Source organism: Nerophis lumbriciformis, linkage group LG34 (genome assembly GCF_033978685.3).
Source record: "Nerophis lumbriciformis linkage group LG34, RoL_Nlum_v2.1, whole genome shotgun sequence".
Taxonomy (NCBI): domain Eukaryota; kingdom Metazoa; phylum Chordata; class Actinopteri; order Syngnathiformes; family Syngnathidae; genus Nerophis; species Nerophis lumbriciformis.
Window position 1 is genome coordinate 11,036,946 of NC_084581.2, and position 22,470 is coordinate 11,059,415.

Genomic DNA, 22,470 nt, shown 5'->3' on the forward strand with positions numbered 1-22,470 from the left:
ACGACGACAGAGGCGCGGGGGGGGGGTGTGGCATCGGTACTTTACAGAGGCGGTATCGTACCGAATATGATTCATTAGTATCGCGGTACTATACTAATACCGGTATACCGTACAACTCTACACTATACCCAAAGCACTTAACAGTATATGTCACATTCTCCCATACACACACTGATGGCTAAAGCTGCCATGCAAGGCGCTAGCCACAACCAATCAGGAGCAAGGCGGGTGAAATGTCTTCCCCAAGCACACAACGACTGGAACCCTAACACTTTAGGTATCAACAGCAGTGGCAGGGTAACTAAAAGGGTGGAGCTAGACTCAGGGCAGTGTGTTGATTAGTGGACATAGTATGGTCACGTCACGCCGCCCAGCCTAACTGTACTGATGACTATGGATTACTTCTCAAACAACCCTTTTTTTATTGCACATTTTCTTCTCGTATTCTTGGCTTCGGGTGATGGATGTCTCACTCTGCTGGGATGTTTGATGAGCCTTATGGCGGCCATATGAGGTCGTCTCCTTAAAAGGGAACTGCACTTTTCTGGAATTTTGCCTCTTGTTGACAATCCTAATGAGAGACAAGAAGACAAAAGGTTTGTATTTCTTTCCATTCTAATTTGTAAAAATCGTCTCACTTCGGTGGCTAGCAATGCAGCTAATGGGAGCAATTCATTCGGCCGCTAAATCACTTTAAAAAAGCATTCAAAAACCGGCAACAATACTTAATTTACATTCAGTAACCTGTATAATAACCAAGGTGCCGCGACTTTGTTATTGTAAGAGAACACTGAGGAACTATTTTTCTAGCGTAGTAAGACATTGTCTTGGGACGGCATGCTAAGGCATTGTTATAAGCTGGCTACGGACAAACGCTTGCTTCAACAGCTGAATTGCTTTTAAGTTTGTAATGCACAACACAATGTGATAGGACACCAATCTGTACTGACTAAAAAACAACGAACAATCATATTACAGTATCTGTAAAGTATTAGCCCACATTTCATGTTTTGTTTGTACACAGCTAGCTCAACAGTTTATGTAGCTGTAACAAGCATGATGTGCTGCATTTATCATGATCAATATTAGAATGACTCACCCGATGGACAGTTGTCTCTTTGGTCCAGCTGACTGGGGAAGTTTTTTCTCGTTGACTTTGGGTAAGCACACCATTTATGTCTGCATAGCTTGGCTCCAAGTTCCACATTTGCACCGTCACGTCACGCCAACCTCACTCTCTCGGCTTCCGTCTGCTCTAACGTTCCACCCTTTCTTCGTGCTCGCTTCTAGAAGCAGCAGTTCATCCTCTGTATATTCAGGCTAAAAATAATAAGGTTGTGAAACCTCTTTTGTCCAAAAATAGTCGTCTTCGTCCTCTGTTACCAAGTCTGCCATAATTAGAACACACTCGCGTTTGTTTCCGGAAGTAGGAACACACATTTGTTGCCGCAAGTCAGAGGTGCGCTGCCATGGAAACGGAAATAAATGCGCTGAGGTAAGAAGTTCCGGTGGCATTGAATGACCAAACTACAGTGAATTATGTACATATTGCATATTGTTATGAACGTGTCTGTTACTACATTATGTATAGATTTAATGGAGGGTTTTGAAATTGTTTTAAAGGGCTTTGAAGGCTGCAACTGTGACTCCCATTAGCCTCATCTTGCAAGTGTTTTTTTATCGTCTTTAAAATTCTAAAAAAAAAAGACGTGTGTTCTTGTCTTTCATAATGATTGTGAATGATAGGCACAATTACAAAACAAGTGAGGTTCCCCTTTTAAGTAAAGTGACCACCCGTGGATCCACAAATCAATTCATAACCGTGCCAAACTTACTTCACGCAATTATTTTCACAGTCAGATTGACAAAGGTTTGTGTTGTGTGCGTGTGGAAGGGGGATCAAGTTAATCACGTACCTCTGACCACTGAGTCATTAGCAAGAGACTAACTCGGTTTTTGTGGCTCACATTGCATTGCTCTTGGTTATCATGTGGTTTGTCACTGTTTGCTGGTGTGTGTGTGCGTGTGTGTGTGTGTCCTTGTGCGTGTATATGTGTGTCTGTGTGTGCGCTCTCTTGACACGTGCTGCATGAGTGTCTGATTGTGCTAACGGTGTCGTTAGTCCTGCATTGATTGGGAGTGCGGCTAATAGCCCTCATTAACCGCCATTTGCAGCTAATAGGCAGGGAGTGTCCTTCACAGGTGCTGCTGTGACGTTCACACACATTCCTTACCCCGCTCTCGACTTCCTCTTTGCAAATCCCAAGTTATTTAATTTAATTGATGGTACCGTACATCAAAAAAATGTTGCGGTGTCACACAGGCTTTGGTTTTGTGGCGCAAGCGTGTATGTTGTGTGTCAGTGGTAGGGGTTAGGGGTTTTGGTCTTGTTTTGGTCAGAGTGTTAACAAGTCTGGTGAAGACGTTCTGGGTCTTTGCGGGCCTGCAGACCAGATTAGTGGTTCGAAAAGACGCCCTAGTGCCAAAACCCATATGTACACACAGACACACACACACACACACACACACACACACACACACACACACACACACACACACACACACACACACAGTGAGGCACGAAAAGCTACTTTTACACAATGACTAAAGTTGCCGTTGTTAACTGTGTAGGTTCATGGTGATATATCTGAAGCCTGTTATAAAGTCTTGTAGAACAAAAAAATACAGTATTGTGCAACATTTCATGGTGAAAGAAAAAATCATCAGTGTTTCGCAATCTTCATGACTAAGCATCAAAGAGAGGAAATTCCAGTTTTTAAGCCAATTGTGTTGCAATTGTGGATTGTCGAGGACGAAATACGAAACATCTTTGACTTGATGTCACGCATGCTAAATGTCATGGCAATACAAACTGAAACTTAAAAAAAACAGCAGATGATCTAAGATTGGGCTTTGTGGGACACCATGAGATTAACATTACAGACTAACACATCTGCAAATTGCAGTCAGCAAATATCAGTTAAAAATAATTTAATCAACAACTAATTCAACAGTGAGCATCTTCGGTCAGGATTGTTGTCTGCGTTGATCGTATGAGATTGTGTACCTATAAAGTAGCGACTATTGCCACTATCGTTTTTTTCTGGGTATTGCAATCAAAAGTCCACGCACATCTTTGCTGCCTTAAAACAATAGTAAAATAAAATGGCAAAAGAAAAAGAAAAACTTGACAATGGGAGCCTGACAAATAAAATAAAAACAACACAAACTTCAAGAGCAATGACAGGAGGGAGGAGGCTGAAGACTGAAAACAAAAAGAACCTTCAGGCTTTTCCAGAGGCAGTCAGTCAGTTGAATGTCTGAATCCCTTGAAGACGTGCCAAGTGTGTGCGACGCCAAACACAAAATCGTTCAGCGTCTGAGGGCGGAGCGAGGAGCAAAGAGTGAGAACAGCGCAGAGAAATAAAGAGTGTCTAGGGTTGCTTCTCTCTCAATTCATCTCCAATGTGTTTTTAGCGTGAAGTAATAGCATCGCCTTTGGGAATTGTCGTGTGTGTGTGTGTGTGTGTGTGTGTGTGTGTGTGTGTGTGTGTGTGTGTGTGTGTGTGTGTGTGTGCGCCCTTCCCTTCCATGGCGTGCTTCCTGCAAGCTGGAGTGCAAAGGACCACACAGACGCCTGGCAGCGCTCCATCAGTCAGCATGGCTCCTTTTTGCCTCTTTACTCGCTTTTTTCCCCCGTCTTCCTCTTTTTTTTTCCATTTCTGGTTTTATCATCTACCCTCATTTCTTCCTAACCCCCCCTCCGTCCCCTACCCGCCTCCCTTGATACCAGACCCCCGTGGTGGACGGGCGCCTGGCCGTCACCCGTTACACACTTTTTTCCTCTGGAGCTATAACGCGCCGCCGCTCTCCGATCTGTCTTCTCAAATAATTAATTGTGTCTTTAAGAAAAAAAAAAACACGGCCACTGTGAGGCTCCAAATAAAAATATTAATTATGGACGCGGTGTATCCATTCATAATCTTCATTGGCGGCTTTTTCCAAAAGATGACTGACACGCTCATGGAGGCTTTAAAGGGGCACTATTAGGCAAAACTAACTTTTTCAACCTGATGTGTATTTGGGATCTGCATAAGTCCTGAAAATGTGAAATCAAACCGTGGAGGAATTGCAGAGATATTTATAAAACAATATCGCCTTCCTTTCTCCTTCCTCCAAACGGTCTGTTTGGAATTTGTGAGTCCTGTGACGTTTTTTAGACCTGAGACGTCTGCGTATATCTCTGTATATGGTAAAGGCTTACCCAAAGGTCTTTGTGTTAGTCTGCCATTTAATTTATCCTTCGAGCATTTGTCAAAATGCCCATGGTACAACACGAATAAAATGCTCTGTTCTTAATGTTTGCTTTAACCAGCACAAGTCGCTACACAAACTTTCAGCCAAATTTGAAGTAAGAAAGTGCCATATGTTTAACTTTTATAATTTGTGGCAATGTGCCTTCAACTCTGAAGAAGTCGCTCTCCGTGTGTGCTAAGTCCTGCTTCATAAACCTGCGCCAGTACGAAGATGGATTTTCCAATAAACTAATTTTAATGGTGGACTCTGTGACTACTATTTATGGCAACATTGATTGATTGATTGAGACTTTTATTAGTAGGTTGCACAGTGAAGTACATATTCCGTACAATTGACCACTAAATGGTAACACCCGAATACGTTTTTCAACTTGTTTAAGTTAGGTTTGGTTGTTATCATCAGTCATCAACAATTGAGAACAGAGAAATGGATATTGGAACAGTGTAGGTCTGACTTGGTAGGATATGGACAGCAAGTAGTGGGCAGAGAGACAGAGAGAGAGAGAGAGAGAGAGAGAGAGAGAGAGAGAGAGAGAGAGAGAGAGAGAGAGAGAGAGAGAGATCAGAAGGCATAAGAAAAAGTATCTGCATTTGATTGTTTACATTTGATTATTAACAATCCGGGGAGGGTGTTAGTTTAGGGTTGTAGCTGCCTGGAGGTGAACTTTTATTGCGGTTTTGAAGGAGGATAGAGATGCCCTTTCTTTTATACCTGTTGGGAGCGCATTCCACATTGATGTGGCATAGAAAGAGAATGAGTTAAGACCTTTGTTAGTTCGGAATCTGGGTTTAACGTGGTTAGTGGAGCTGCCCCTGGTGTTGTGGTTATGGCGGTCATTTACGTTAAGGAAGTAGTTTGACATGTACTTCGGTATCAGGGAGGTGTAGCGGATTTTATAGACTAGGCTCAGTGCAAGTTGTTTTACTCTGTCCTCCACCCTGAGCCAGCCCACTTTGGAGAAGTGGGTAGGAGTGAGGTGGGATCTGGGGTGGAGGTCTAGAAGTAATCTGACTAGCTTGTTCTGGGATGTTTGGAGTTTAGATTTGAGGGTTTTGGAGGTGCTAGGGTACCAGGAGGTGCATGCGTGCATGTTATTACAATAGGTAATAACAGTAGGTTAGAAATGTGTGGATGATACGTTAGCAATATTAGCTCGAGTTGTTGTGTAGCTAGCTTAGCCTTCTACTGTAAAACAATAGTGTCATCGTCCTCCGGCAAAATAAAAAATTATTTTTCTAAGAATTAGCTCAGTGCCTACTGTGTTTGGCAATGTACGAGTAAGTTACATAATCCGCTATTACTCTTGCAATGTAGCCTGTATCTTAGTTTATAGCCTTGAGCCTCCATTTTTTTACAACTCGAAGTAGCTGTGCAGCAGAGTTATTTGCATGATATAGAAGATAGAAGGTTTTTATTGTCAATATACACATGTATACGTCCAGGGTCTAGCATTGGTAGAAGTTTAACCTTAGTCAGCCTATAGTTCCAACCTGTATGTCAGCCGGGCTTCCTTCTACACTTTCGTCCGCCCACATCTTCGCCTCCTTCCTTGGTGCCGACAACAAACCAGGGTGAGACGCTGATCTCACTATATCATCTGGGATTTTGTGTTTTGGTGAAAGTCACTCAAAAGAGATGGCTGGTGGCGGTCATCAATGTCCAAAGTGCACAATAAAAGCAAGAAAGCTAAAAAACTACAACACATTTCTGCCGGGCGTGGGCGAATGCTTTCTCAGCGTGAGGGGGCGTGTTGAGGAGAGGTTCATTTGCATCTAACAACTCCCTCAAAATGAATCGTTTTTAAAGGGTGCAAAAAAGTAAAACAACATTTATGCACATTTTTCACCAAAGAACCACCATTAGAATAATTAAAAAAAAAATCATGATATGACCTTTTTAAGGACTGTAATGGTGATTCACACTGTACAGCAGATCATAGATGTACTCAGGTACCATGGAAATAAGCCCCCTAGTGGCTGTGAGCAGTATAGGGATGAGGGCACTGTCCAGTGAAAAGAATATCTCCATATTTAGTGAGGATTTTTTTAATTTAGGAGGTGATGAGAAACTGGACTGGACGTTCAGCCTGTGCCATGTAGTCATTTGGCACATTGTTGGGTCGCCTTTTTGGATGTGCAGAGTAATAGCATACCTGTCCCTAACTTTTCGCACCTTCTAGACGTCTGAATCCGTCAAACAATGCTGCACTAATAATCACGATAAAAAAGAACAGGATCTATTCCTTTCAGTTGCTGCAGTAACTTTCTAAAAGTTGTAGCGCTCTACAAAATACAGTGGTGCTTTGGGATACGAGTGCCCATTCTTACAATCTTTTTGGGATATGAGCTAATTGTTATGCTTTAGGTTTGAAGCAAAAAATGGTGTTACTAGCCTCCCCATCGCTATTTGGTGTAGCGAATGTCACAGTGAACCACAGTCTTACTGGCTAGTATAGGGTTGGACAATTAATGGAATTAGAATTTTGATTCAGATTTCAATGTGCATGCAAATTCTGGAGCTTGTGGTGGTGAAACAGATGAGGAGCGAATGAGCGATAAAAGAGCACGTCTTTAGAAGTTTGGATGTCACTATGGTTGCTACTTTTTTTTTGACACATCGCTTATATCACTAATCAATAATCACTAAACTCAACAAAAAAGTAAGAAATATGGTTTCCATGTTAACGTGACCGTGGGCAATAAAACGGATTCCGCTGGTAAACGCAGAATATCAGGGAATTTGACATAAATGTGAGTGAATTGTTGTCATTGTGAGGAGAAGATACATTTTTTGGGGAAAATAATGTGTCTGGTAGCGCTCATTTATCGGTGAAACACTCCCTCCCTCTCGTGCTGAACTAAACAATGTCGAGGCGGCCACTTGAAACAGCAACTAAATTACAAAGCTAAAGCTCTCAAGAACAATCCATACACCCACAGCACATCTCATCTGCTTGTGCTGTTGTGAACAACATCATTGATACTATATGAATGTAAATGTACAACAACACTCGCAACTTGAGAGGTGCTCTCTTTTTGTTTTTTAACAGCCTCAAGTGAGTCGCCTCTTTACTCGTCATGATTTTTTTCATTTATTTATTTACTAAATGAATTAAATTTATATAGTGCAAAAGGTAATGTATAGTATGTAATGCACACACACTTTCCCCCTTTACAATGACAGCGCGGTGCGCCACATCCGGTCTGTCTGTGCTAACGATATAAAGGTTTCAAAAGAAGTTCCTTGTACAAGCAAAATGTACTTAAAGCACATATTGATACTTTTACACAATTATAATGCTTTGACCTAAAGTACTGGTCAAAATTGTCCAAAAATGTATTACACCGATACTTTTTTTTGGCATTTAATTAACAAACATTTTATCAAATTAAATTTTACACAAAAACCACACACTCTACGGTAGTAAAAGAAGTGTAAAAACTAAAATAAAAAATGAATTAAAAACAATGAAATGGAAAACTTAATTTTTTTTGTTTTTCTTTATTGCTATTGTTATTTAAATTCGCTATTGCTAAAAATATTTGTTTACTTGTTGTGGCATATTTGTTACAAATGTATATCCAGGTTTAAAAAAAAAAAAACTATTATCAAATTTGAGTTTTGGTGGTAGAAAAAATACGTATAACGAATAATCGTGTAATTAATTGTGATTACAATATCAATAAAAATAATCATGTTTTTTTTTTTTTTGACATCATCATCCGGCCCTAGGGTAGAATTAGCTTATTACAAGAGATCAACATAACTTTGTTTTTCTAAACATAGGAAGGAGAAGGCAAGTGTGAAGGACAGTCATGAGAAGAAGAAGTGGATATTCATTGAATTAAAGAAGGAAACCATCAAAACCATGAGCAAGCATGTAGCTAGCTAACTTGGTGAAGTGGTTGTAGCGTAGCACTGTTGGTAAGCAGAATGAGTCAGTAATCACCAGCCAAAGACGTTCGAATAATATCCAAACAGCGGACATTTATCCAAGAAAATATGGAGAAGCTGTTGTGTTTGACTGAGAAGTCCACTCTCTAAGGTAAATGATAGTCAGTATTGTTATATTACTTCACAAATCTACTCTAATTGTCAGTAGTACATTCTATAGTATTGGTTTCATATGATATTAGAATTAAAGTACCACTGATAGTCACACACACACAAGGTGTGGTGAAATTACCCTCTGCATTTGACCCATCCCCTTGTTCCACCCCCTGGGAGGTGAGGGGAGCAGTGAGCAGCAGCGGTGGCCGCGCTCGGGAATCATTATGGTGATTTAAACCCCAATTCCAACTCTTGATGCTGAGTGCCAAGCAGAGAGGCAATGGGTGCCAATTTTATAGTCTTTGGTATGACCCGGCTGGGGTTTGAACTCACGACTTACCGATCTCAGGACGGACACTCTAACCACAAAGCCACTGAGCAGGCTTAATGATCTAAAACGGTGTTGTTTTTTCTTTAAAGAATGATACATGTTAAAATTGTACTAATTTAGGTTGGCCAAACACAGATTAAATAGATTTTAATTCATTGGAATGGAATACGCTTTTTCCCAATGCCTAATAATCACAATCAATAAGAACTGGATTAGTCTTTCTTTTGTGTTCTCCTACGTCAACAAGTTTCGAAAAAAGAACTGTTTTTTTACGCCTGTGTCTGTCCCACGGTTATCCCATTTTATTGTGCCTGTCGTCATGCTCGAAAAAGGAGGATTTCACACCTATAAATAAGGACAACAGCCACGGCAAGTGGCAGCGTTAGCGTAGCTTTGCATAAATCACAGTGTGGCGAAACTCTTGTAAAATATCCCAAGATGAGTGTATTTCCTTGACTTTAGACAAAGCCAGTCTTGTTGTTTCAAGTCTCAAGGCTGAACTAGGCTAAGCTAAACTCAGACTCTGGCTGCCTGCTTTGGCGGAGCTCACATTCGCCTCAAAGCGTCTCCCAGAATGTAAAACTAACCTCGCTGTCAATGTAAATCTGCACACAAATCATTCCCTTGTCCATGAAACGGGGGGGTTCTGGATGTCCCTGCGGCAGTAACAAACGAGCGTACAAAGATTATTGTGCATCTGAAGGAGCCAATAATTACACAGGACTTTAATCTGTTTGCCTACTTTTTCTTCTTTCATCAGATTAGTTGTCGCCACACTTGTGTCTCTTGGATGGCTGCAATAATAGTCAACTTGGATCAGTGCACTGCAGTGTGATCACAGATGCGATCTGTCGCCATGTTATCCCCACTAATCTTGTGTGTGTGTGCGTGCGGCCATTGTGGAGTGCCGCACATCTGCTGTGAATCTGTCCGTGCTTCCGGGTGCCGGCCGGGGGCAAGGAAGCGGCAGGCGCTATCGCAAATCTGCGCCGCGTTTCACGGGGGATGATGGGACTCTCAGGTACTTTCCCTCTGGGGGGATGAAACCATCCGCCTTTTCGATTCTTTCAGTACGCCGAGCACAGGAATGAGCCTGAATTCAGATGAAACCGCTAAGACATTTTGAGCTTGGCAACATTTTTCTAAAAGGTCTAATTATGCCGTGGACAAAAAGCTCACTTCCTGTAAGGCCATGACAACAATGTAACTGTGGCTAGGTCTTTTAGAGCCTAAATTGGACCTAAATCGAGCTTGAAGGAAGTGGAAGTTGACCTGCTCTACAAACAACGTAATTAATTGACACAAATGTTTGCTCCCAATAGTGTTGTCCCGATACCGAAATAATTTTGGTACAGGTACCGGTACCAAAATATTGGTATTATTCGGTAGTTTTCGATACTTTTCTATGTAAAGGGGACCACAAAAAATTGCATTATTGGCTATATTTAAACAAAAAATCTTATGGTACATTAAACATATGTTTCTTATTGCAGCTTTGTCCTTAAATAAAATAATGAACATACAAGACAACTTGTCTTTTAGTAGTAAGGCTCCTAATTTAGCTGATGACATATGCAGTAACATATTGTGTCATTTATCATTCTATTATTTTGTCAACATTATTAAGGACAAGTGGTAGAAAATTAATTATTAATCTACTTGTTCATTTACTGTTAATATCTGCTTACTTTCTGTTTCAACATGTACTATCTACACTTCTGTTAAAATGTAATAATCATTTATTCTTCTGTTGTTTGATACTTTACATTAGTTTTGGATGATACCACACATTTAAGTATCAATCTGATACCAAGTCGTTACAGGATCATACATTGCTCATATTCAAAGTCCTCGTGTGTCCAAGGACATATTTCCTAATTTTATAAACATAATATACATTTAAAAAAAATGAAAGAAGATGTTGTGATGCCAAAAAATATCGACGTAATCATATCAGTATCGACTAGTGGATGACAGTGGATGTCAGGTGTAGATCCACCAATGGCGTTTGTTCACATTTTGATGCTGGTGAGCTACGGTGTGTAGTGAAGCATGTTTAGCTATTCCTCGTCCTGCAGTGATAATGATACTTGTAAGAAACGTACTTTATTTGTCGCCATGGAGGCGAGGATTAGTGATTTAGAAGTAGCTAAAACACTGCCGCTAGCTAGCTAGCCATGTCTTAAAGCACCTCTTCCTGAGGACGTTTCAGTGTTAGAACTTCACCTTTATCTTTAGTTTTAAAGCCAAAATGCGTCCGTTTCCCTTTTCTGTCTACAAACTGTATCTGCTTGTAAGTACTCTATGATTGTGCACTGCCGAACATGCTCGTCTGGTCGTAAACCAGCAATGATACGAAGTGAAGACGAGAGGGGCGTGGGGGGGTGGTGGACCGGTACTTTTCAGAGGCGGTATAGTACCAAATATGATTCATTAGTATTGCGGTACTATACTAATACCGGTATACTGTACAACCCTAGCTCCCAGTGATTGGAATTGTTGAAAAAGAACTACAATGACACTAGGAACAAACATGCAAAAAAAGGTACATTTTCCAGCATATGTTTACATTTACATAACTTGGCTCTGTAACAGATAATTTCAGTTATAATTGATCGCCAAGGGGGAAAATAGCTTAAATAAAATGTCCCCCAACTTCAAACTATGCAGCTGATGATTGGGTCATTCTCCCAAATCAGGGCAATGTGCTTGTTAGAACTCTATCAAACTTAATAAGATGTATTTGTTTTATGAATCTGATAATATACACATTAAACTACCTAAAATGTAAACTGGCCCGTCAGGCAACTTAATCAAATTGTCGTATTGGCTTCCTACGGCTGAAGATGACTCATTTGAGTGACAGAAAGTGACAGGAGTGAGTTTTAGCTTAGAATGAGCAAATACATGAAATATAGCTACATGACATTTATTACAATAGCATGTTGACACTAAGCGCATTACAGTGAGTCAACAAATCATTCTATTTTTAAAATAAATAACATCAAAAATGAGAAGGTAACAGGACTAAGTGGGACCCATGGACATCACTAATTAATGTGTGGATTTAACAATTGTTTGTTGTTATTTTTTTAGCTGAGATAAGGAGTGACACAAATATGTAAGAAATATATACTATTCATGAAGGATTTGAAATAATATATTTCACTGTAAAGTCTATTTTTAAGAAGAAGAGACAGACAACAAATGCAATTATTCCAGTGTTTAAGGTAGTTTCAATTAGTTTTTTAGTTGTATTTATATAATATGAAATCCTATTAATGTGCAGGACACTCTGCTTCATTAAAAAGAAATATAGGTTATAGTTCATTTTATTGTGCATTTACAGATTTTATTTCCTGTGGACGCAAATGGCACCAATTTGGTGGAATGACCCGAATGATGTGGAGTAAAACTGCTGACCATGTATTGACAGTAACTTCACATTGTTGCACAGCATCGCTTTTTCTTGTTGAAGTTCTAAAGAGTTCCCTCGCAAAATAATAATTTCTGGCAGTCACATGCTGTAAAATTACAGTAAGGCAAAAAGAGAGCTCTTCATTCAAAGGCAAAGTTTAAGCATTTCGTAGAAGAACGACTGATTCCCTGCGTCAGAGTCCGAGGAAGATAGAGGCCCCGGAGGAATATTTAGGGACATGTGACGGGGCTCCTTGGGACCACAGCAGGAGTGGACTGGGACAACAATTGGGCCTTGGCTGTTGGGTTCAGACTGGCTCACTACAATCCCATTTTGCAAGAAGAAGCGCATGTTAAATGTCAATTAATGAACGACAGCATGCTTAGCGTGATATTTTACCACAAACATATTCCCAACCCCTTCCTGCTCCGTCTCTGAAAATATATCATGACAAATTTATCTGACCATTTCCACAGTCTCTGTGGCACACAGTAGTAGTGCTGGTCTCGTAAGCAGTCTTACTGGATTTGAATCCCAGTCTGAGATGTGTCAGCAATAATGGTGCCTTCACAGATGTGTAAGTTGCCCATGCCTTGGGCACTAATGCACCCCCATACCATCACAGATGCTGGCTTTCGAACTTTGCGTCGATAACAGTCTGGATGGTTCGCTTCCCCTTTGGTCCGGATGACACGATGTCGAATATTTCCAAAAACAAATTTGAAATGTGGACTCGTCAGACCACAGAACACTTTTCCACTTTGCATCAGTCCATCTTAGATGATCTCGGGCCCAGAGAAGCCGGCGGCATTTCTGGATGTTGTTGATAAATGACTTTCGCTTTGCATAGTAGAGCTTTAACTTGCACTTACAGATGTAGCGACCAACTGTATTTAGTGACAGTGGTTTTCTGAAGTGTTCCTGAGCCCATGTGGTGATATCCTTTGGAGATTGATGTCGGTTTTTGATGCAGTGCCGTCTGAGGGATCGAAGGTCACGATCATTCAATGTTGGTTTCCGGCCATGCCGCTTACGTGGAGTGATTTCTCCTGATTCTCTGAACCCTTAGATGATATTACGGACCGTAGATGCTGAAATCCCTAAATTTCTTGCAATTGCACTTTGAGAAACGTTGTTCTTAAACTGTTTGACTATTTGCTCACGCAGTTGTGGACAAAGGGGTGTACCTCGCCCCATCCTTTCTTGTGAAAGACTGAGCATTTTTTGGGAAGCTGTTTTTATACCCAATCATGGCACCCACCTGTTCCCAATTAGCCTGCACACCTGTGGGATGTTCCAAATAAGTGTTTGATGAGCATTCCTCAACTTTATCAGTATTTATTTCCACCATTCTCAACTTCTTTGTCACGTGTTGCTGTCATAAAATTCTAAAGTTAATGAATATTTGCAAAAAAAAAAAAAGTTTGTCAGTTTGAACATCAAATATGTTGTCTTTGTAGCATATTCAACTGAATATGGGTTGAAAATGATTTGCAAATCATTGTATTCCGTTTATATTTACATCTAACACAATTTCCCAACTCATATGGAAAAGGGGTTTGTACATCAAATTTAATTCCAGTTTGATTAAAATAGTGTAAAAATCCTTTCACATTAATAAAAAAAAGTGTGACAAATTATGGGGGCTCCAAAAAAAATGGTAATACCAGTTGACAAGCCCAGCACTCACGCTGCGCACTACACAGAACATAGGAAATATCTGGTGAAATGTACTATTATTATATTTCCACCAGTGACGGAGCAGAAAGGGGCTGGGAATATGTTTGCGATAAAATTTTATAGCACTCTGTCATTCATTAATTGACACTTTACATGCGCTTATTGACAAAAAGCGGGCCTCCCCACCGATCGCAGGGCCCTTTTGGCACAGCACATGGTCTGCATACAGGGAGAGGGCGGACTTGAGTTTAGGGAATATACGTAACGGGTGTGGTCTACTTACAGGACTTGATCGCTCGTTAAAGCTTTCTTTAGTGTTTCAAAAGGTGTGAACTTGACATGTTGCCATTTTAGCGGAGGTAAACAAAGTTTTTGGCACAACCAGGAACGAGTTCTCCGGGTCAGGACCAGGCCCCTTGGCTGCGACAGGGCAAAAACTGGTTCTAGATGAGGCAAAGGACCCAACAAATCACCTTAACACATTTTTTTTTTTCAATATGGGTAAGGGGATTTTTTTTCCCAGCAGCGACAGCGAGAAGGTTGGTTCAGATTCTAAAGTAGCAGCTTGATTCTTTCTGGGCCAGCTGGAGGTCTGCCAAGCATGGCGGGAGTTTTCACTCTGTTTGATATTTACTCCACTCCGTGGCTGAGTAGACACCGAAACAATGTCATTGGTTTCAAAGCCCGCTTTTATTGAGCTGGCGTCCACGTTAAACATAGTGAATTAAGACCCAGACAGACAAAATGGCTCATTATAATCATCTATTTGTCTTTCGCGTAAGTCCCGCCTCCCCGAGAGAGCGAGAACAGAATACAGCGAGTGTAAAGAATGCAGGAAGAGAGCAGCAGTAATATTTTTGGCATGGTGCTGAAGACTCCTGTAGGGATAATGGCGGCGTGGCGTGAGAAACTGTGTTTACCTGACGAAGGAGAAGCCTCAGGTGAAAAGTAGAAAAGTAGGTCACGCAACTTCCTCTCTGCGTTTTATCTTCTCTGCTCCGGTCCTAACATCACTTTCTTAAAACTATACTGCAACTTACTATTTATTTCAAGGAGTTTTACCAAACCATGGAAATAAATACTGACAGTTCCAGAGTCGAACTGACAGTGCAGGTACCAAAATCCTAAGTATTTGTAATATTAAAATAGAAAATATTAAAACCCAATACAGTCATCTTTGGCCACATCGCGCTCTAAAGTTTGCGGCTTCACTATATCGCAGATTTTTGTTGTTGTGTGAATGCTACAAAGCATTCACACATATGGTTTTTTACATCAAAATTCATTTATTTATTTTATTCAACTTATTCTTCTTCTCCAGATTTTGGCGCGCTCTACCTTCCACATTTTGTCACCCGATTCAAACCTTTCCAACTTCAAACTGTTCAGCCTATTCGGGAATCGCGGGCTTTCCCTTGACAAATTCCAAAAATTCCCAGATTTCCCAGAATTCCAGGTTTTCCGGGACATTTTTCCCATTCAAAATTAATTGGCTTTCACCATTTCCACATGTTTCAACCTATTCAAACCATTCCACCTTCAACACGTTCCACCATTTTGGAAACTCAAACTATCATTTTTCCAAGTTAAAAAAAATTCCAGGATTTTCCAGAATTCCTTCTTTTCCAAAGCCCTATTTCCTCCCTTTTTTCTGGCGACTACTTTTCCACATTGTTCAACGCATTTCAACCGTTCCACCGTCAAAACATTCCTTTTAATTAGGACAAAAAACAAAGTTGTTTTTTGAACTGAAAAAATTCCCGGTTTTCCCGAAATTTCAGGAATCCCGTAATACCATTTCTCAATTCAACATGTTACTACTTCAACATTTCTTGACCGATTTAAAAAATTCCAACGCGAACCATTCCAACTCAAGTTTTTAATCATTTTCAAAAAAAATCCTGTTTTCCTGAAATTCCCAAATTTTGGGGAAATTCCCATTGAAGTCAATGGGACATTCTTCAAAGTTCCACAACCCCCACATTTTTCATCTGATTCAAACTGTTCCAACTTCAAAATATTCAGCCTGTTTGGGAATTGTGTGCTCTACTTCAACAATTTAAAAAAAAATTCCAGGCTTTCAGTGTCAACTTCAGCATTGAAGCATTCACACGCAATTCCTTCAGGAATTGCCTCATCTAGTTAAGCATGTTCTACATATTTTTGGCCTAAATTAAGCATTTTCAAAAGACAGTTATATATTTTTCAATCTGTTACCTGGCACAAAAATATGTACTACATTTTTCGAACTGTAAGGCGCACTTTAAATTCTTCTTTGATTCCAATAAGAAACGTATGTTCAATGTATCAAGCTTTTTTTTCAAAATCAAGCCAATAATGAAATGTTTTTGCGGTCGACCTTTATTTTGAAAAGTATCGAAATACATTTTAGTACCGGGACCATAATATTGGGTTCGGGACAGCCCGAGTTCGAACTTAATCCGTCAGTATACTTGCTATGGAAGCGCTAAAAACTACAAGTACAACAAAGATGACGGGGAGAAGACGCAGTCGAAGTGGAGGCACGTAAATAAGACCGCCCACCAAACGGTGCATCCTGAAGAGACAGTCAGAAAGATGGTCTGTAAAACATAATCTATGCAACATTCCAACCAAATAACCACAATTACATGTTATGTAGACCACAAGAAAGTGTTTTAAATTAATTAAAAAAATCATAATACGACCCCTTTAATGCACCTTATACGGTAATCTGTTGTAATTATATATGAAAATAGACCTGTTCATCGACCAAAGCATAAATGAGCTTTTTTTTTTTTTTTACCAAATTAGACACCAAAGAAAGTGATAAGAAATATGTGGATTTGCGGGGCTGCGAATGCATGGCAAATAGGCGGTGATTCACTGGAGGTAAATGGCAGACTTTCCATGATTGTCAGTGGATTCAAGTGTAAAAAGAAGTTAATCGTAGTTGAACATGAAAATGATGCGTCTATGTGAACTTTGAGAAAAAAGTGTAGTTTTTCTTTTGATTCTTGCTGAGTTGCAATCCTGTGGATTTAACCGTCCTGCGTCGGCGTCCACGATGGCGTTTTGAACTACACATTTTTGTGCAGACAAGCTTATTGAACGCTGCAAAAGGACTCTCCCCGCCCAATGAAAAACTCCTCCTTGTGTCCCCAGGGCATCGCCAGAAGCTGGAGGACGCGCCCAAGTCGGGCCTCTTCTCAGACCGCCTCAGTGAGCTGGAGAGGATGAGGGTGAGGGTGACGGTGCCCGCTCAGGCCGCGCGTCCCGCACTCGCCACGGCGGCCAACACGTTCAACCCGCAGGGACAGACGCAGATTACCGGTGAGCCCAGCATGCACCCTTCCCTCCCCAAGCCACCCCGACCCCCTAGCCCTCGGTCACCATGGCGACACACAACCTCTTAAAAGTCTTTAGCAGTGGATTTGAGATTAGAATTGAGGTTGTGGCCTCACCTTCATCAAGAAGTACTGTCCAACACTTGTTGCTGCTTGTTTGCTGTGTTGACAAGCTGGATGTCTGCCAGCTGTGCTGCTGCATGGACATCAAGCTCTCATAAGGAAACAGCAAGATATTCTCCTACAAGATAAACAATAGTTGTATTTAACCAAGGATGTTATAAAACATGTCCAAATCGCATTTCATGTAAACTTCTTTATCTTTCTCTGCTTCCTGCCTTTGCTTCTATCCCTCCTCCACATTCAGACCCGCGTCAGTCCCAGTCCTCTCCTCCCTGGTCTTACGAACAGACGTATCCGTCCTACCTGAGTCCCATGGCGTCCCCCTCAGTCCACTCTACCACCCCCCTCTCTTCCAGCCGAGGCACCGGCCTGCCCGCCATCAGCGACGTGCCTCGACGCTTGGCAGGTAGAGACGCTCCTTCTGTGTATTCGCTCATTTTATCGCTGTATTAATCACTAATAAATCAGTCAATCAATCAATAACTCAATATAGCTTCATATTAGACACTAATAACTCATGTTATCTCCGTATTAATCACTAATAACTAATTTTAGCTACATATTAGTCATTAGTAACTCATTTTAGCTACACTAATACAGTGAAAACTCGATTTACGAACTTTATTGGTTCGTCAACATCAGGGGTCCCCAAACTTTTTGACTCGGGGGCCGCATTGGGTTAAAAAAAAATGTATATATATATATATATATATATATATATATATATATATATATATATATATATATATATACATTGTCTTTAAAATCCGTTTTGTCATTTAACATCAATTAACATTGATGTTCATCAACATTTATCATTGTCACGTTATCGATGGGAAAATTTATTTTTAGACAATATGATTTGCCTGAGCGGCTAGGAGACACCGAGAGTAACAAGCGGTAGAAAATGGATTAAAAAGAAAAGATTAAAAAATAAATAAATACATTTAAAAAAATTTAAAATTAAAAAAAAAAATATCCGGATCCGGCCCGCGGACCATAGTTTGGGGACCCCTGGTCAACATGGTTCGCCAGCCGAAAAGTCTGTCTAGTAAAGCAGAGTTCCCCATAAGAATCAATGTAAACATGAATAATTGGTTCTAGCCTCGACAAAAGTCATTAATTTAGTGAAAAAAACTGCCTACTTTAAATATAGTATATATAATATATACATATATGTACATATATATGTATTTATATATTTATACACATATATTTGTATATATATGTATATATATACATATACATATACATATATATATATATATATATATATATATATATATATATATATATATATATATATATGTATATATATATATATATATATATATACATATATATATATATATATAAATATGAAAAAGTGTCTGTGTTTTTTCCTTACCTCACATATATTCCGCCCTACTCCAGTATAGAGCACTGTATAACGGATATATATATACAGTCGCAATCAAAAGTTTACATACACTTGTAAAAAACATGGCTGTCTTGAGTTTCCAGTAATTTCTACAATTCTTATTTTTTTGTGATAGAGTGATTGGAGCACATACTTGTTGGTCACAAAAAACATTCATGAAGTTTGGTTCTTTTATGAATTTATTAAGGGTCTATCTAAAATGTGACCAAAAGTATACATACAGCAATGTTAATATTTGGTTACATGTCCCTTGGCAAGTTTCATTTGTTTCATTTGTTGTACACATTAATCACTAATAACTCAATTTCTCCATTAACTAATTTTATATCCTTATTAGTCACTAATTATACATATTAATCACTAATAACTGATGTATTTAATATTTGGATCACTAATAACTGATTTATTTTACATTTGAATCACTAATAACTTCCATCTATACTTCTTTAACTTTATTAAGCACTTATTTCTTATGTTGTTTCAAGCTAGCTTAGTAGTTAGCCTTCTCCTGCTTGCTCTGGGTGTGCAACATGTTTAGCACCGTACTAATACTTGATAATGATACGTAGGATATTAAGAAATGCAGTTTATGTGCCTTGATGGAGATGATTGGTAACTTAGGGGAGTGTCTCCAGACTGTGTATGGAGATACACAATTAGCTGACAGCTAGTCAACCGGGGGACTAAAAATAAATACAGTTTCAGCCAGAGGAGATCGGTGTTTGTGATTGCCATTAAAAGACATAAATCGTCAATGACGATCACAATTCTTCATATTAATCTTTAATAACTAATTAACTCTACATATTGGTCACTAATAACCAATTTATGTTCATATTTGTCACTAATAACAAATGTAATGTCAATATTAATCAGTAATATTTATTTAATCTACATATTAACCAATCACTCATTTAATCTCCGCATTAATCACCTTTTTTTTTTTAAATCTACATATTAACTTATTTGTATTCTATGTATGTTAATAATCACTAATACCTCATGTAAAATACACTTTATTAACCAATAACATACACTAATATTTGATTTGCATATTCATCACTACTAACTCATTTATTTAATATATTAGTCATTATGGCTTATTTTATCTCCACAATAGTCATTAATGTATAGTGTAATCTCTACATTCCTCACTAACTAACTCTTAAGTCATTAAAGATTCATATTAATCACTAATAACTCATTTAATCTACATATTAATCATTGCTTACTTATTAAATGTTCACATTACTCACTAACAACTTATTAAAAATATTAATCACTAATAATAATTAATGTAAAGTACATACTAATCACCAACAACTCATTTCATCTTCACATTGGTACTAATAACTTTTTAATTTACAAACTTTTACCTCCACAATAGTCACATATATCCAATTTAATTTCCACATTAGTCACAATTACTAATTGAATCCACATAGTATTCATCAGTAATGCAATTGATACCCGAATATAGTTATTAAAAACTCAGTTGAGCTCCGTATTATTGCAGGTCATATCATCATACTAATCAACTAATTTAATCTCCATATTCATTACTGTTAATTCATGTCAAATTCACATTTCATAACTAAGTATTCATTCGATAGCAGCTACTACTAACTTGTTCTAATAATTTTATCTCCTAATAACTTATTACATGAACTCCAATGAAGTCACTAACAAAAGCTTTGACATCAGATGACCACCTGTCAACAATTTGTCTACAAAAAGTGTAGGAATCTTTGAGGAAAGACAAATAAATCTCTCATGGGAGCGTCTTGGATGTCGGGATTTGTTTACTTTTTGTTTCTGGCTGCGAGCCTTTGATCCCAGAGGGATTGTGGGTAATAACAGGCTTGTTGGGAAGGTGGGGGCGGGGGTTAATAACAGGCTTGTGGCCTGACAAATAAAGTGATTTATGGGCAAAACGCCATGCTCACAAGGCATTGTGGGTAATTGCATTAGCCTGCCTCTTTGCTGTAGCAGATGCATCTTGCTTTCAATTTGTCTCTGACGCAAAAACACCCCCAACCCCATCACCCGTCCCCACCCCTTCCGTGTAAAATCCCAACAAGTTCTATCTGCCTACACCTGTATCACTTTTCTCTTCTAGAAGCTCTTTAAACGTCTGCAGCTTTAATTGCGTTTACATCAAGAGCCTCGTGCGCACACTTGAATAACGCCTAAGTCAGTGGTTCTCAAACTTTTTCACCAAGTCCCACCTCACAAAAAACGTGGCTCTCCAAGTACCACCGTAATGACCGACATTAAAATACAGTAGCATAGTAGGCCTAAGTATTCGTTAAAAACAAGGCAGAGGTTTTATTTCACAATACACAAAGTTTGAACAGTAACACTGTGTTTGAATATGGAAAAATAAAACACTGTACTTTAATTAAGTAATTCTTTCGCGTATCGCTAGATGGAGCCCGCGTACCACGAGTTGTACACGCACCACAGTTTGAGAATCCCCGTCCTAAGTGATGTAACCGAGACTCATGCGGATCATGTTGACACCTCAGTAACACAATCTTACCATACAAGCCGGCAGAAACTGATACAATACTTAGGTGCTAAGTGCCCCGCCCCTCAACACACACACACACACACACACACACACACACACACACACACACACACACACGGGCATGCAGTCCACCTCATGTGTGGCAAAAGGTCAACCAGTCAATTCTGATTTCGGAAGTGTTTTGTCAAAAACGTCCATCTGCCATAAAATGGCTTCTGGCACGTAATCACAGAACACCTTGGCACCAGGACCAGAACCGAGGTGTTAAAAGGCGCTCTGAGATCATGGCGGAGACGATCACCTATTATTTCTCTGAGAAGAAGACTTGAGGAAGTTGAGTAAAAGGCTTTAATTGGCAGCATATGCTAGCTTGCACATAAACACTGAAACCCCCGCCCCACTCTGTCCCCTCTCCGCTCCGCCCGTCCTCAACCAGCAGACGCGGTGACACGGAAGACGCCTTGTGATTTACGATAAGAGCGCCGTGACTGCGTTTCGCCACTAAGGGGAGACAAAAAGGGGAGTGAGACCTCCCATTATCCATAAACTCTGCACCCAGCGTCGCACTCAACCGCAGCCAGTTAGCGGTTTTTAGCGGGTATTTTTTAAAGGGGGGCGGCAAAGTGAGGGTGAGACACACACACACGCACACACACACACACACACACACACACACACACACACACACACATGCTGGAGCCGACGGGAGGCGAGCGAAGAAGCCACATCAGAGCTGAGGCCCGCCTCGTTATGGATCTCATGGAAACTGTTCGGGCACAAAGTGTTTCCACATGTGCAGCTCCTGATTCATAGACACACACACACACACATTTGCATGTACACACACGCAAACAAACTTTAAAATACATGCACAATGTGTGCAGTTTTGTCAGCGAGACTGAAGCTAATGAATAAAACAATAAAACGTTGATCACACAAAAATATTTTATACTATTTTTCCCATATAGGAAATCCTGTAAGCAGAAACAATCTGTTGCAGGGTCAAACTCCTGTCTTTATTAACTGTACAGACCATGTCCTTGGTAACATTTTACTCATTCTAGCTGTGTCCCAATCCAATATTAGACTTAGACTTCGACTTACACTTCCTTTTTATTGTCATTCAAATTTGAACTTTACAGCACAGATAAGAACGAAATTTCGTTACATAAGCTCATGGTAGTGCAGGATAAAAAAGCAATAAGGTGCATATATAAATAAATAAATAAATATATATAAATATATATATATATAAAATAAATAAATATATAT

At 39.6% G+C, this 22,470-nt stretch overlaps 1 protein-coding gene across 2 annotated transcripts in view; it reads left to right on the plus strand.

Moving 5' to 3' along the window:
* Positions 1–22,470, plus strand: part of runx2b (RUNX family transcription factor 2b) — a 49,094-nt gene that overhangs the window by 21,028 nt on the left and 5,596 nt on the right. The window contains exons 4-5 of one of the 2 annotated variants that reach the window (XM_061929432.1): positions 16,941–17,108; positions 17,490–17,651. In XM_061929432.1, coding sequence (XP_061785416.1) covers positions 16,941–17,108; positions 17,490–17,651 — 330 coding nt within the window. The remainder of the gene's footprint in view (positions 1–16,940; positions 17,109–17,489; positions 17,652–22,470) is intronic. The other variant, XM_061929433.1, reaches the window with a different exon arrangement.